The 17,511-nt window shown below is 37.9% G+C and overlaps 1 protein-coding gene across 1 annotated transcript; it reads right to left on the bottom strand.

Annotated features, from left to right (window-relative positions):
* Positions 1-66: 66 nt before the first annotated feature.
* Positions 67-13,231, bottom strand: slc6a15 (solute carrier family 6 member 15). The gene is made up of 12 exons (XM_057348069.1): positions 13,078-13,231; positions 11,222-11,694; positions 8,107-8,264; positions 7,837-7,963; positions 7,509-7,690; positions 5,618-5,728; positions 4,672-4,913; positions 4,367-4,556; positions 3,312-3,504; positions 2,419-2,578; positions 2,006-2,168; positions 67-1,296 (listed from the first exon to the last, which is right to left on the bottom strand). Exons 2-12 carry the CDS (start codon positions 11,526-11,528, stop codon positions 904-906), a joined length of 2,226 nt encoding a protein of 741 aa, XP_057204052.1. The 5' UTR covers positions 11,529-11,694; positions 13,078-13,231; the 3' UTR covers positions 67-903.
* Between the last annotated feature and the right edge of the window lie 4,280 nt (positions 13,232-17,511).

Below are 17,511 nucleotides of genomic sequence, written 5' to 3'. Positions count from 1 at the left end.
TCACATGACTTTGTTTGATTCATGAGCACAGGTTTCAGCTGCAAGAACAAAGCAGTGTCTGAATACTTTCTTTCAATCTCAATTCTGAGAAAGGAAATACTGTAATTGAGCAAATTCATGAAAAACAATATTTACAGGAAGGGGGAGGAGAGTAAAAGCTCCTTCCCATGATATTACAATGATAGCACATCAGCAGACATACAAACATAAAAGTCAGCGATCTGGATTTTTAAGCACTTCGTACCAAAACTATATTCCAATTTGTTCATAGTTTACAGAAATTCTTAAATGTACAACATTTACTTTGTCCAAACATGTGAGAATTCAAAAGGCACGCCGTTTTAAAATAATGGGTCGTTTTTTCAATGCAATCCATACGCTGACACGCAATGATTTACATCCAAAATAAAAGTACTGCATGTTGTCCACATTTCATGCGTACGTTACATTCTTGACTTCTCCAAAGCTGCTAAACTGCTTCTAATCTCGTTTTTTTTGTTGGACAGCAACTGCCCTGCAAAATAATCTTTATGTACAAATAGCCATTCTACAGTAGAGAATAAACCAGGGGTCTACTGACCCCTACAGACATACAGAGACGGGTAAGTGCGTGCTGACAGTTGGGGAAATGGGACAGGGTGCGTTAGTGCTAGATAATACAACTTTCTGGACCAGTATCTGTCAATGAGCTATGAAGATGGTTGTGAGAAGAGAAGGTTAAAAAGTGGGTGGGGAATGAGACCACTGGACAGACAAGGAAGGGAGCTTGATTCGGATTGGTTAATGAGATGCTTGGTTTCAGCCGAAGTGATGAAATGGTGAGAAACGTGTACAAAGTTGTATGTTCAGCCTCGCATGACAAATTAAACGCGACTGGTCCTCACAGTACAAAGCCGGAAAGTCTCACAAATCAGATTCGGGCATGTCCGGAATGTCTGTGATATTGGGCATTACGTATCCAGTGCCACAGTTACCGTTGAGCGTGATGTCTGCGCTGGATGGAGGGCTGCTCTGCTTGCGGTAGTTGGATGGCATGGGTGAGGGAGCTTCACTTGGCGTCTTTGCTTGGAGAAGACTAGCGTCATCTCCTTCCTCGTCCTCTCTGGTCCGACATGTCGTCTCTTTAATAATGCGACCCTTCTTATATGAGACGGTGGACAGGCCTCCTGCGTTCTCGTCAATTATGTTCAGACAGCGCAGAATAAAAACCACGGGTACGGGGAGCATGGCCAAGACCACCAGCGAGATGCACACAGCCAGGCCCCAGGGAGGGTAGCTGAGAGATTGTTCTTGAGCCTAAGAACAGATGAAGCAATTGGATTATTCTAGCACAATTTCCACCATAATCCAGTGATAAAATTAAATCTGACCTGAGGATAAACAATCACAGTATTTATGCATGTATGTATGTAATTACGAACATAACTGATGAGTTAAAGGTCCAATGTGTAATTTTTTGGAGGATCTATTGACAGAAATGCAATATAATATACATAACTATGTCTTCAGAGGTGTATAAAGATCTTATGTTTTTATTTACTTAGAATGAGCTATTTCTGTCTACATACACCGCGGGTCCTCTTACATGGATTTCGCCATGTTGTTTCTACAGTAGCCCTAAACGGACAAACTGCTCTACAGAGCACGCTTCGTATATACGTTATCTCCTCTGGCAAAGAAGAGAAAATGTGATTACATCTTGGTGCCGTGTAGCTGCCATAGTGCTTGTTCAATTCGCAACCTCACCGCTAGATGCTGCTAAATTTCATACACTGGACCTTTAAACTACTTTAATGACTGAATTAGAGTAAAAGAATGATCTTTTCACGGGACACCACATTTTAACACTGTGAATTCATAAGGATTTAGTAGTTGACTTTTTAACAGGCTAAAAAATATCTAAACACCAGAATATCATTGGGATTTGCACAGGCAAGAAACGGTCATATTTTCTTCATCGTACAGCAATAGTCTTTAAGTTGAAATATAACTGGTGAGTACTCACCATTTGCTGGTTCCATGCACTGTAGCTGGGTGGTGACAGACCCAGCTGGATGATGCTTGTGACCAGAAGCCCTATTAGCAGAATCGGTGTCACAAACTTCCACATGTAGTAATAAAAGCGATACGGAGTGAACCCAAGCATGTCCTTTAAATCCTCAAAGAACCTAAATGAGTGTGTAGAGGAGATAAAATCAATGCAAATCTTATTTTTATGCATAAAAATAGGAATTTGTTTTAATAAGCTCTCGGTTCCTTATGCTTAAGATTTTTGTTTACTTGCAAACCTTCCTAATGAAATGTCCAACAGCCTTACATTTCATATCAAACTCAAGTCACTAGAGGGCGCTGTAAGGTTTCTAACAGCTCAGCTCCTGCACTTACAGTGCAGATATAAATTATATTTGGGTAACGTACTTCTCTGTACCGTAGATCCAAGCTACAGCGATGTTCTCCAGAAGAACCACGATGAGGAGAGGCAGAGTAGCAGAATAGTCATCAAACATGGCTACAAAGTAGTTTCCAGAGCGCTGGACAAAGATTAAACCGATGCCGAAGGCAAGTACACAGCAACCAACTGCAAAGGAAGCATGTGCATGATATTTAGCTTATTGGAAACAAAACTTTACCTTTGCTGCATGAGTTGTGCAAAAACAGGTCGTACTGACATTTTGCATATTGGCAGATCCTTTTCACTGTACAATATGCTTTTGATGTACATGTTCAGTACTAGGATTCCCTGATATTGTCATGGTATAGTTAAAGAGAAGCTTCTTCACACTGAAGCTAGTGAAACCGAGGGCGTTTCAGTCAGGTCTGGGTGAGCATTCGCTTTTAGATAGAATGCATCTTTTGTTCTGACACTTACATTTTTGCAATTTTACGTGTCTAAAACATGCATGGGCAACTTATAACACACCAAAGACACAGAAAAACACGTTTTCGCGCCATATGACCCCTTTAACTCTTCTGCAAAAGTAGAGTTACTGGTAGCACTTTTGCACTTCTGGTGTATGTTTGTTTGTGATTATGGCTATCATGTGTATAATACAATTTCATTTATGAAAGAAAAATAGGGTTGTCAGTGTGGTTTTAAATAAGTTTGTAATTTAATGGAGGTATGATGAAATTTTAGTTTTTGTGTCAACTATTCCTTCGAAGGTCTGGTTGTACTTTGATAATATTTAATATTTGAGCAAGAAAATTTTTCTGGGTTCCAACAGTAACTGTGTAGCAAATAAAGATAATTGTCAAATTAAACCAATAAAACTGGCTACAGAATTTTGATATCATGGCTGGCTTTGTCTTACCTGTAAGGTATTCCTTGCGCACTTTGAAGGTGTCCACAATGGGCGTCAGGATGCCCTGGATGGTCCCGAACATGCTGCCCAGTCCCAGATTAACCAACATAAGAAAGAACATGACAGACCAAAAAGGTGAAGCTGGGAAATGGGTCATAGCTTCAGTGAAGGCGATGAAGGCCAATCCCGTACCCTGAACTGCCTGTAAGTGAACACATTCAAAATCTTTTAGTATTCTAGCATGCATTTAGAATAACTCATGTAAAATACATACTGTAAACACACACACACATCAATAATGAATCAAATAAATGTAAAAAATGAAAAAAGATGCACAACTCGTCCTGTAGATAATTGAGAACTGGTTTGCCATTTATTTTTGTTTTGCAATTCTGTGTGTGGTTTCATGTGAATGAAAGAGAGAGATTATAGTATCAGCTCTGACAACAAGCGCCACATATATTTCCATTTGTTTCATCATGCAGTGCTGTGGATCTCCCACACATCTCCAACCATACCCAGACAGAGAAAAACATATAAGTCTTCATTACAGACCAATAAGATGGTTATGTACAGTAGCAGATTCTTCTGCAGTGTACATATCGGAGATGATCAAAGAGATAAATCTCATGCCTTAGTTGTAAATGATCTTAAAGGTTTGGATCACTCAAAAAAGTTCATTGCAACACAAAATATGATATTTCTGAGAACATTAGTAACCAAACTCCATTGACTTTGATTGTATGGACACAAAACCACTGAGATGTTTCTCAAAATATCTTTTGTATTCTGCAAAAAAATTAAGTTATACTGGTTATGAAGGACATGAAGGTCATTTTGGGGAGTAAACTATCCCTTTAATCTTTCTTTTCTTTTTAACGTTTAATCTTGATAATATAGTTTTATCAATGTATATTTTGTATAACTTTTCTCACTAGTATTGTAATAACATGTGTCAAGTGAGTGTGTGTCCTCCAGGGTTAAATTCCATGGAAAGTTTGTGCATATCAGATGTCTCTAATGTTTCCCTCCAGTGTATCAATTCACTTGACGCTCCTCCTCACCTTGTTCAGCTCCTCTTTGATGTCGCAGTTGGCTAAACCTAGGCGTGGGTAATCGTTTTCCATCACGCCCCGGATAATAGTGGTCATTTGCTGGTAGTCCTCAGGGCTAACATGACTGAAGTTAATATGGTGTGGGATCAAGCTGGGATTGATTTCTTTGCCAAGGAGATCATCAATCTTTTTTGTGTTCCTGAAATGCACCAAAAAACACAGTCAAACTACTGGGTAAGAATAAGAGGGTATGAATTGTTAAAATATAAGAAAACAAACTACCAATCGGACAGTCTTAACTTTTTTGAACTCACATTTCCACACATTTGGCGTTCATGATGTTGGCTTTGAAGCCCAGCACGGCGAACACGACCAGCGTGGCCAACACTGAGGTGAAGAAGTTAATGAAGGAGACCAGCACAGCATCAAAGTGGCAGTTGTTGTCTCGCTTGTTGTAGCTGGAGAAAGCAATCACGCCACCGAAACCGAGACCCAGGGCAAAAAAGACCTGCGTGGCAGCTTCACGCCACACTTTGGTTTCCAGCATGATTTCCAGCTGTGAGAAGATTAAAGTTGAAGTTTATCATGTGTCATACTTAAATGCACCAGGCAACTTCAGTCAGACATACTTAACCAAGAAAACCTTAAGTTTGAACAAAATTAAGGTCTCTCGCATCCAGCTGTTAAACAAGAGGCTTTTGTAATTGTGTGTTACACAAACCACCCACTTATAAGGCTCTGACACGACACATACCACACAAAACGGCACACGCTGACATCGACATCCTCGTGCACTAGCATATACACACACAGACACTTTATATAATGTGAGGGGTTTTGATATAATCCGCAGAACATGTGACAGCGTCTCGTACTGTTTGTTGAATGTGTCTTTATGTAAAGTAGCTGGCACAGCGTAACATTCTGCTGTGATTCTGCGTCTGCTGATGGAAGTTAATTCTCTTCTGTCGAGCACGAATGCATTCTGGGAAATCTGGCGGGGGGTGTTGTTTCCATAGATACATTTACTGTTCTCCAACGAACTGAGTCGAGGGATACACATGGGAATTAGTAATGAACGATTAATATAATTTGAGTCAATTGGATTCATTGCTGGTTTGTAAAGCAGAGCATGAGGAGTAAATTGGTCTAATGGTTGAAATGTGTCTTTGGGTTGATGGTGTCGGAATAAAACCCAAGAGGGCAGAGTTAGCATCTGCTCACCCATTCACACATCCATCTCGTGTTATAGGGTCTTACCTTGGGGGTGAACATGTGGGCGATCCCGTCCACAGAGCCTTTTAGAAGGAAAGCACGAACCAGGAAGCAAATAAGCACCACGTAAGGGAACAGAGAGCTGAAGTACATGACCTGTGACAAGTAAGACGCAAACAAATAGTCAAAGAGGTAAATACAACAGCACGTGATTTTTGTACAATTATGCACCTTTTACCTGTGCAAGTGTTTTTTAAAGATGCAGTACCCCTTACAATACAAAGGGGGCATCAAAATGCTTTCGTTTTTTGCGTTAACTTCAAATTTGCAAAACTTTATCCACACACTTATAAATTATGTTATTTACTGTACACAAATGATAAACTTTTTTCTTAGTAGCTTACATAACGTGCTTTTATTTATTTATTGTGTGTTGTTTATAATCAACTAAATGCATTTGATTTTATGATAAATGTTTGCTGCCTGTCTGAGCAAAGTGCCTATTTTGACAATGCAACAAACCACTTCAGGATATCTTCTTAAGAATTAAGATGATAATGCTGTATGTGGTTTTGTTGAGGAACATCATAACTAAAAGCTTATTTGTCCAAGCATGTACAGTAATAGAGCTTTACGCTGTTAAAATCTTGTATTGATGTTGCCGCACGGATCATGTGTTACTCACAACCCTGGGGTGCTGGGAAGGGTTGGTGTTCTTTGACTTCCGTACAACCATTCATAATAAAGTCACACCTTAAACATAATTTCATAATGTGTTCTACCTTACAAAGAGGATAATTTAGCACTTAACGATTAATGCTTAACTTAATCCCTATACTCAGTTAAACTTAATAAGTGTTTATGTACGGCAGTTAAAATAGACAGAATTTGATTTATTATTGTAATCTGTCATACAAATTAACAGCTTTACTTAGATACATAAACAAAAAGCTATGCCACATGCTTTTACTTTATGACCATTTTGTGCAAATTATGTACCTCGACTTGTTTGCAAAGGTTTGATTGTCAGGTAACACATGACATGTATACCACGAATGCACCGTTTTGGATAAAAGCATATACATAAATGTAAACGTATGTTTAAAAGGTTACTGGTTGTTCTCTTATTCATCAAGCTCAAACTTAAACTATCCCACAATTTACTAGATTAAAAGACACCATTTCTCTGTGGCTCCCTAAATATGAGGCATAGAGGAAGTTTCACAACAATCCATTTAATCCATCTACACCTCTTCCTGTGGAGCACTTATACCTCTAATTCTACACTACAGTGTCATCAAACGCCAGTAATTGTAGCTGAAATTTACTGGTTAAAGCACCAAAGAACTATGTGCAGGATGTGCACATAAAACCAAGGCAACAAATGCTACTCTGTTTTTGTTCTCAAACAAAATTACAGTAAGTAAATTCTTTTTAAAAAGTTTCTTTTTATAACTATTATCAATTATTGAATAATCACATGAAAAGGTATTAAAGGAACAGTTTACCCAAAAATTTAAATTCTGTATTCATCAGATTTGGAACAACTTGAGGGTGAGTCAATGAACACAGAGAAAGATATTTGGAAGAATGCTTGTAACCAAACATTTCTTGGCCACCATTGAGTACCATAGTAGGAAAATTGCTTTATACATTTGTTCGTTCTGATGAACACAGAAAAAGATATTTAAAGAATGTAGGAAAGCAAACAGTTCTGGGGCACTTTTGATTACCATTGTAATTTTTCCTACTATGGTAGTCAATAGTGGCCGAGATCTGTTTGGTTACAAGCATTCTTCCAAATATCTTTTTCTGTGTTCATCAGAACAAAGACATTTATACGGATTTGGAGCAACTCGGGCGTGAGTAAATGATGACAGAATTTTTCTTTTTGGGTGAACTGTCCCTTTAATGCATATAAATGAACGTTTCTTACCTTTCCGGAAGATTGGATGCCCTTGATCATAGCCAGACACACCAACGTCCACGCAAACAGTAGACATAAAGTCATCTTCCAGTTAAGTCCACCTCCCTCTGAGATGGAGTCCGAGATGTCCAGGGCCACGCGATACCAATAGAATGTAGTGGCCGAGCTTTTCTCACACTCTGGTTCAACATCTACGCGATAACAGGAAGGTTAAGTCTGACACATACATTGAGACTTGCCACTTTCATACAGAATCTTAACATTAGTCTGAAAAAATATTCTGTTTAACTGTATTGCACAATACACCATATTGCATACATAGATGTCATTGTCTTACATGTGTTGGTTTGGTTTTTGACCAGGGGACATTCATGCCATGGAAGAGGCTGTTGGAAAGACTGTGAGAAGTAGAACAGGCTCCAGCCGATGATGACGTTATAATAGAGAGCCACAAAGAAGCACACCTGCAATGAGAAGAGACAGTGAAATGCAGCATATGTAGGGGCATGTCTTTTAATGGCCTAATTTGTTGCCTCTCCCCAGGGAAAAGACGGGGCCTGTCTCTGGCTATTTTTACAATGCGCTGAAAGTACAGCCTGATATTCACCAAACAGCTGGCGAAGCCAATGCCGCCAAAGCGTGGGCTGATGTAGTTCCACACCCCGATGCTGCCCCGACGGATACGCTGACCCACTGCTAGTTCAAGAAAGAAGAGAGGGATCCCTATGACCACCAGCAGAATGAGGTAAGGAATCAGGTATGCTCCTGCAAAGAGGAGATCATTTGTGACAAATACAGTATATTGTAATTATATAGACCACTTCGCCAGATGTAAACACTAGTCAAGAAGCACTTTCGGTTTCATTTTTATTGATTTTATTTTTAATTCTTACATATACAATTAAATCTTAAAGATATTTGTTTGACATTTTGTATTTGTTTGACATTTTGATTTAGTTATAAATGTTCTGTTGGTTGTATTTTGTTCAAATGTTTGTGTAGTGTTAAAAAACTGAAACAGGAAGTTCTTCTGGAGCAGCGTTGCTTATGTTTTCCAAAGTGGTCTATACAGAGCTGATTATGATTCTAATTATTTGAAACAAACAATGTTCCACACTGCTTATATAGACAGTTTTAGCGGCAACAACATAAACAAACGTTATGTGGCTAAACGTCCAGTAGACCTCCGCAAAACATCAATAACTATTTAATACAATTTATATACTATTATTAAATACAATTTAAACAAATATTTATTACAATTTAATACAAATAATATACAATAAATTCATATTAATTAAATATAAAATAAATTGTTATATTACTAGGCACTAGCCAGACCGATAACCAAAGACAGACTGGAAATTAACTTCGGGCCAGACACATGCGTCTGATGAAACCGTCAGTGTCAGATCTGATACCACAAGTGATTTGGCTTAAGCAATGGACCAAAAATCTTTGGCCAAATTTATAAAGATGAAATATCTAACCAAGTAGCCCAAGCACACTTTTCAGGCAAAATAATTCACAAAAAAAGTTTTAAATGATTAAAATAACAGATATACCTACTGTTATACGGTTTTATTATTGAAACTATGGTTTTATTTAGGGATGCACTGACAGTATTGATTGGCCAAAGTGATTAAATAAACAGCTATTGGCTGATACTGATATATATATTGTATAAACAGTACCACATCGTGCCATACCTTTTAACCATTTTAAATGGGCTTTTTGGGGCTTATTGCATCAATTCGCAATATTTTTTTAGACATAATTTTAAGAAGGATCTCTGTCAAACTATATTTGTACAGATTTCTTTTTGTTTTCGCAAGTTCACCCAGAGAAAAATGTTGGATTATGCAAAGACGTTGTACCATCTTCACACATTTATATTGACCTTTTTTACACTATAGTCAATATTCGGATTATTATAAATCGACCAAACTTCAGTTGACACTTCAGTGCATCTCTAGTTTTATTGTTTGAACTTAAACATAAACCTGAACTTACAATGTACAATGTTTGCCATTATAAATGTGAATAAAGGAACATCGGAGATGATTCAAGCATTGATTCAGTAGCATTAGAACATTCCTTCATCGTGAGGAATAACAGCAATACAATGGCATTACTTTAAGAGTACTGCAGGTTTGATGCTCATGTGCAGAGTTTCTACCATGTGCTGTTACACACAGAAACCTATTGAGATTCAAAGACACTTATTTCTGAAATTGTATGTTATATTTAGTGACATGAAGCTGCAGTAAAAGTGAATCCACAGGGTGTGCATGAGATGACATCTGGCAGAACGGAGCAGAAAAACGTTGTGGGCTGTCATTTAGATGGCACACAGATGGTGCAGTGCTGTGTTTGTGTTGCCCTGGCTGAAAGACATCGACAGACATGACACACACACATTGGCCTATTTAATCTAATTACAGATCTGCACGGCAGGGTGGCCACACTTACTTATAACAACCTTGAAAACAAGACCCAGCAGGGTTGTGGTGTTTTGGTCAAACTCATACAGACAAAATGACAAACTGGCATGGTGTCTCACACATTTACTTTGAGCATCTAAATGGCGACACCATACACTTCTACTGTTTTTAAATACAGCTGTTTATAACTTTCTTTTTGTCTACAGTAAACATTAACTCATTATTAGAGTGTCTTTTTCAAATGAAATAAACAGAATAAGGCAGAGGCATGAGTAATGATACCTACTGCATGTCATTGTTGTCAGGGTAAGCAGATGTAATCTGATTTGACATTTAAGAGATTTGTATAAACACAGATGGGTAAAATAACCTGGTATTAATTCCATAAGCAAAACGTTTCATTAAAATGCCCTGCCCTGTTAATGTGACACTATACAGTATATCATGATCAACTGCACATCTGTGACTCAGCACAACTCATTCTTTACCGCTGATTGGTTTATTGTCATTTGGTTACTGCTGTTACTGCAGTGACCTTAGCCAGTGATGTTTCTAGAATCAGACACAGTGCTGACCTTTAATAATGAAAGACAGTTATCGAGTTAAAACAATTATTTCTTTATGAAGTACCCTTGCTTGTTCTGACTAAATATCTGTTATAATATGAAACATGCTGTTCTAATTCTGCTGTTATTCTAATACTGTGAAATGTTGGTAATTGCTTGATCAAGAAAGATCAACACGCACACTAGAGAAGTCCTTCCTGTTGACACATGCAGACATGCAAACTCTTTTTAGGGGAAATACACAGTGTACTTCGCAAATGAGGTGACAAGCATAACTCTCACTTTCAGAACTAAAAATAACAGGTCTTTAAACAAAGTTTTTTTTTACTTCCAGACACTTTACTTGTATAGATGTCAAAGGCAGACTTGCAGTTTCAGAGCCAATTCCTGATTCACAAACTCCTATAGATTTTTCACTCATATACTATTCATATATAAGTATTCATTGCAGTTGATGTACATTTCAGTAAAACATTCTATTCAATAAGTATGCAAGTCTTGCCAATTGTTTGTTTATTGAGTATATATTAAGCTTTGAGATAATGGTGATCATTTATTTTTAGTATATATTCGTTTTTTTATATTACTGCTACGTTGTTAGAAATTAAATTGTCTCCATACAACAGGCAATACATTGTGACTATAAAACATAATGATTTACCATTAACTTTTTACTCATTTGAGTTTATTATGCCTATATAGAGAAACCTACCTCCGCCATTTTTCTGGCACAAATAGGGAAACCTCCATACGTTGCCCAGACCCACTGAAAAGCCAACTTGGGCAAGGATGTACTGCAGCTTGCTGCTCCATGCAGGCCTCTCCTCCTCTTCCTCCTCTTCTTCCTCTGAACCCTCCTCAGCATCCCGCTCTTTTTTCTGAGAAACATCTCCCACTGTCAGAGAGCTTTTCTTGAAAGAGTCCTCACCGGTGTCTTCATTGGAGAGTAAGTCTTTGACAGATTCAGTAACTTCGTCATCGTCAATCTCTCTCTTGACTGTTTTGCTGTTTTTGGGCATTTGAAAAATGTCTTTTTTGCCGATGGGGTGAGAGAATCTTGTAAACCCTCAGCAGGGGTAGATTTGTGTCAAAAGGTTAAACTCAGGTCAAAATGGGATTTAGTGAATGCGCAGAGGAAAGTGTGGGTTGAAATGTTTATCTTCTCATTTTTGTAGTATAAGCTTCCTATGAGATACAAAAAAGAGGAACAGAAACAAGACAGATGTAAATTCCACTAATATGATGCAATGCATCACCTGGCATGCAAATTATTTTTAATAAACATTAGAAAGTTTTGTTGCAATCAAAGTATCACAATGTTTCCCATTTAAACCTGATCCCTTTTTCTATTGTTTTAAAGTTTAATTTAGTAATCTAATAAACCGTGTTGTATGCGACTGCAACCACATGCCCTCTCTCCAAAAACCCGCCCTCGACAGACATTAGCCAATCGCATGTCAGCAAAAACGAACGCTCAAGTTATTGACAGATAGCAAGACCTTCAGAATGGCTAAAAAGCGCGGGCCTCCTCCCCTTTAGTTTACAGAGCCCAGGGTTGTCCCGAGGCAGGTGTAATATCTCCTATTTCAGAAGATCATTTTTTATAAAAATCTTAAAATGTGACAGCATTTTGTTGCTCAGTCACACAGATGAAATCTAGTCCCGTAAAATAGGTCGTTATACGACACATTAACCCTGTTTAGAATAGGAGTAAAATGCGAGTTTGCCATTACGCACATCACAGCTTATTCTCTGTGACAGCAAATGACATTTAAACCGACCAAGAACGTTCCGAACACTATCATATTTCAAGTCTAAATAATTTAGCCCCTTTCCGGAGCACGAGGTACGATCATTTGCATATGAACCCAAACAGACAAGAGCTCACTAGCGCAGCAGCTTGAGTCACGTGGACGCAGCGCCCCGGATTCCAAACGCGGGTTCGCAAATGTAAAGACAATATAGATTAAAAGCGATTCCGTTACCAAAATAGTATGAAATAGTGTTTGTCACAAATATGTTGTTTGTTGTTTGCCTTGAGTGTGCGCTCCCGCTCATGTGATCAATTATCTTCAGGGCTGCATTTTTAACGCATTCTCCAGTAAAACGCTATTTTCCCATTCGTTATTAATTCATTTATGTGTTACTAGTACAATACTCTTATTCAATAACCATAATGGTAGTAAAAACTTGCAATGTTAAAATGAGGACATAAAGCTAGCCTATAAACGTTCGTGCCAGCCAGGTATAAAGAAAAAGGAATACCATATCATATTTGCAGGAATTATGTGTGCGTCTGTGCGACTAATTTACATTCATATGTATTACCAGGTAATTGATTAGACTGTTTTACTTAACTAACAATCAGAAAATCACACACAGTATAAAAATGATGTATAAGTAACGTTAGTCTATATCAAATACATCCTACATTTGTATGGGACTTAAATTCTCCCCCCGCCCAAATTTACTATGTCACCCATGTGCGAGGTTTCATCATTCACACTGAATCAGATTGCGCAGCCGTCCTTTCGTCATGATAAATCGGCACCAAAAAAATAATCTTACCTTATAAGGGACCAAGAGGAAATAATAATCAGAGGTTTTGTTAGTATCTCGTCTTGTATGCTTTGGTGGCTTAAACACACAGGTATGGCACATGAAGTCTGATCGAAATGTGATGTGGCCGGTGGTACCATGCATGAGGCGCAGATGCTCTATCAGTTCGTTGGACCAAGACGAGATTCATTGTGGGGGAAACGGCCTCGAGTTCCCTAAACACGTGAACTGGGCGTGTCTTATGTTTGTTGTTAATACGATAGATTTAAATATCTTTATTACTGTGACAACACTGAATTATATCTCGCTTTAAATGTGTTTTATGTGTCAAAATGTGTTTATGTGAGTGATCTAAAATCCCCCGTGTAAAAAGGTGGTACAGTCCACTATAGCACCCACAAGCTAGTTTTCAGGGTGTGCAGTTATTGTAACCTCGTGCGTGGAAATCTTACATAAGCCTTACCATAAAATGTCTGAAATCAGAAGGATCCAAAGTAGCTCATTCTAATTGCCCCTTCATCCACTAAGCGGTCATCACTGCCACGAAGATAATGTTATTTCATCTTTTATGTACACCGTGCGTGGATGACAAAAATATAATAAAAGCAAGCACGCTTGCGAGCTCTTATAAGCGGTAGTAGTACGCATATTTGCATTGGTAATACAGAACATCCATTAAATTCAACGCTATATGTCGCGTGCACCTGCTTCGTCCATTGTACTATTGCGCTAGAAAATAGCCTATATCGCCGCATGCACTTGCGTCCTTACATCCCAACATTTATTCCAATTGTTCAACCTAAATTTATTTCTTCCCAAGGTCTCTGCATAACCTAAACATACCATTTAGGACACGGTTTTTAAGTTTTACTTAAGTAATAATCACATAGTGAAATAAAGTAAAACAATGCACTTGCTGTTTTTCTAGTTGCCCGAATATTAATACAAATATTTTATGTTTCACATAAAAATCACAGTAATTGTACCAAAGGAAGAGTTAACCCCTCCTTGGTGATACAGCAGTCTGTCATTCCTGCATGATTGGAATTATTGGTTAATGGATTTAATGATATGAAAAAAGTCTACATATTGCTTTAAAGCAAAATCATTCAGATAATCTAAATCTTCCTTATAGATATGCAATGTACATGTATAGCTGCATTACCCATTATTCTATAATTTTGCTTTTCCTACCTTATATCATTTTTAATGATTTAAATTTAGTAAAATCTACCTCTATGTTTTATATAGGCCTAACGTTATTGAAAAATGCATTGAAAATGCAATAATAAACATGGATAATTTAGGGTTGATTTTTGTTGATTTTTTGGTTCTTTTGTTCAGCTTGATGGTTGTTTGTGTCATGTGACTGTTCTCTGCTGATATAGCTGGAGGTGATCATTGCATGGCTCACTTCCTGGAACTTTAGTGTGACGTTGCATTTCACGCATGGCATGTTGTGATGTCATCCAGAGGACAAGTTTCCATTGATGGTTCATTGACGGTCCTTAATATCACATGATGAAGAAAAGCTAATGATACTACAAGATTTCTTTAGCACTCATGATCAGTAAAACCCCAACAACATTAAAATACAAAAGACAGTCAGTCACAGATGGCAGGTTGTTTTGTCTACCTGTTGAATAGTTAATGTTTTAACTACGCCATGATTCAGTTAACACCATGACCAGATGGCCATTTTAAATTTGTTGTATTTATCTGCTGGTGAAAAAAACTAAAAGGCATTATGAATTTATCTTTTTTTTTCATGCATTCAGATTCTCTTAATAAGACTAGGTGTTATAATCCCACTATTTCAGCACACCTGAAATGCCCAATAGGACATTTCCCACGCCTTATGCATGGTAGGGGGAGCAGTCAAGAATATGTATAGAGGAAAGGAGGTCTGAGGTTTCACTGGGTTCGTCGGGTAGGCATCCTCTGTGTTTGGGGGATAAATGATTATAGAAATACATAGCATATTTATACTTACCTTTCCTTGTTATTATCAGAGATACATTTCATGAGTTGTGTGTCCTATCCTACTTTCATCACATCCATTATCCTGGGTGAAAGATGCCTTTTGGTGAGGTACTGCTGAAAATGCCCTTTGTATGGTTCCCATCAATACAACACATCGTCAGTTGTGCACCTCAGCCTCATTGGGTGTTTCGGCCCTTTATTACAAGACACCCTCAGCCAAGGGAGGCCCACTGCAGGTTGATCAGACCTAGGTGTGTGTCGCATTGTTATAAAGTCATCTGGCAGCCCATGCTGTGTCCATCCGCCTCAACCACAGCCATTAGCTTCTTCTTTCCACACCACTGGCCAGTTCTTGATTATCCTCCTCCACTGGACCTGTCCTCTGAACCCCACTTCCTGTGTCAATTAGCTCATCCAGATTAGTTGCTTTGATGGTAGCTCGGTGGCATCATACCTCAACGGAACCATATGCGCCAACCCATTGGCTAAGGCTGTTCTATCCCCACTGGCACCGTTAATGCATGCTCAGTGCACCCAGGTCCTGTATGGCATAACATTACAACACATTACCAAAATCAACGCAACCATACGCGCTAACCCGTTGGCTAAGACTGTTCTAGCTCCACTTAAATTATTTCACAAAATGACAATATTTAATACATAAACTGTGCGTTTCTTAGAGTAGGCCTAATGGTAAAAGTTCTGTAAAAAATTATTCTGGGTCGTAGTAGATTTCATTAAATGAATTGATTAAACTTTACTTAGTACATTTGTGTTCTTGTTTTTTAACCAAAATTTAAGTTAAAATGATTGTAAAAAATCTCAGAATTCTAAATGCACAAATTATTGAATGAATTCAACTTAATTTTATCATGTTCAACCCACTTAAACTTGAATAAAGGATCTTTACTTAATTATTTTGTGGTGGGACTACATTTACTGAATTTACTGATCTTTACTAAATTTACTGATCTACTGAACAGTTCCCAGCATGCCTTGCATGCGACAGCATTAGGATAGTCATTTTTGTGCTATTCAAGTGCTATTTTATGGGCTTTACAATAAAATCAAAGACTTAATACTGTTTATTGTTCAGTTGTCTTTAAGATTTAGAAGAGATTCTGTTTGTATTTTTGAGTTTGGTGGTTACCATCGTTCAGAAGGGTAGTGCTTGTGCTTGATTTCACTCAGTGAACAGTAATACTGTAACGTTAACTGTAATAATGTTAAACTGAAGTTTTTATCCTACAAACTGCAGATGTTCTCTCAGCTAATATTGTCTTATATGAACAGTGAAATTAAGTCTGCAATTTAATTCTAAATAAGTAAATGCCTAGAATCATACATCATAGCCCTGAACCGAATGAGTGTTCAGCAATGAGAGTGAAGCAGAGGTTAGCAGAGAGCTTTTCACAAGACTCTTGAGTGAATCATCATTTAATATATTCTGACACCTCAATCTTTTCACATTTCATTTCTAAATACCACCCATGTCGTTACCTTTATCATGACAAAAAAAACCCTCATCTGCTCTCTTTATCCTGATCTCTCTCTGTCCAGTCCTCTGTTTTTTACTGTCCATGTACCAACATAATGGAATTAATGTGGGGATTGAAGTGGACAGCGGTGCCTTCATTAACAATGAAAGGATTAATTTCAATGTGGTCCTAAAAGCCTTATTTCTCAGGATTTTTTGTGTCATTGGGTTCAACATGGTCATGGGATAATCAGCAGGTTGTTACATTTTTTTTATAGAATGATAAAGGAAACACAAAGGTAACACAGACAAAAAGCATAAGCCTTTAAGATTTTATTTCAATAGGTTAACTTTGAGAATAGTGACATAAATGGAATAGGTGAGTGTCATACAAACCTGCATATTCCTCCCTCAGTGACTCCTTAAATTTATATCTATAATTTAAGATCTTATTGTCACAAACACGCGCTGAGATCATTAAATGCTGACAAATTCTTTACTAGTAATTTTATGTGATCTAATGTGTTGATGGTTTGGTTTATGAAAGAATACAATCTTTGTTGCTCAGAGCTAAATACAAATTTTCTTCATGGAAGTTACAGTATTTCTCTGTTCCTCTCACCCACTAAGAAAAACTGAATGGGTACAAACTGAAGAAAGCTGTGAGCAGATATGGCAACAGACCAGTAACATATAACCCTTTTGTGTAAACATAGGGACACCATTCAACCCTGAGCTCTACTGAGAGCTGAGCAGGCTTTGTCCTTATCACAAGTGCAAATCTGCAGCCACTGCCTGGTCCCTGTCTGAGTTCCATGCTCTCAGACAAAAAGCTTCAGACACCTATCCTGCTAACAAAGGGGTTGATGGTACTCTCCACTAATTGAAGCAGACAAGGCTTACTGGTGGGAGCTTTTTGAGCAATTGAACTTGGTGAATGCTTCTGATGAAACATGGACAGTTGATTTGACTTCAATAACAGT

This window comes from Triplophysa rosa, linkage group LG12 (assembly GCF_024868665.1).
Source record: "Triplophysa rosa linkage group LG12, Trosa_1v2, whole genome shotgun sequence".
Lineage (NCBI taxonomy): Eukaryota > Metazoa > Chordata > Actinopteri > Cypriniformes > Nemacheilidae > Triplophysa > Triplophysa rosa.
This window is presented reverse-complemented; position numbering and strand designations above follow the sequence as displayed.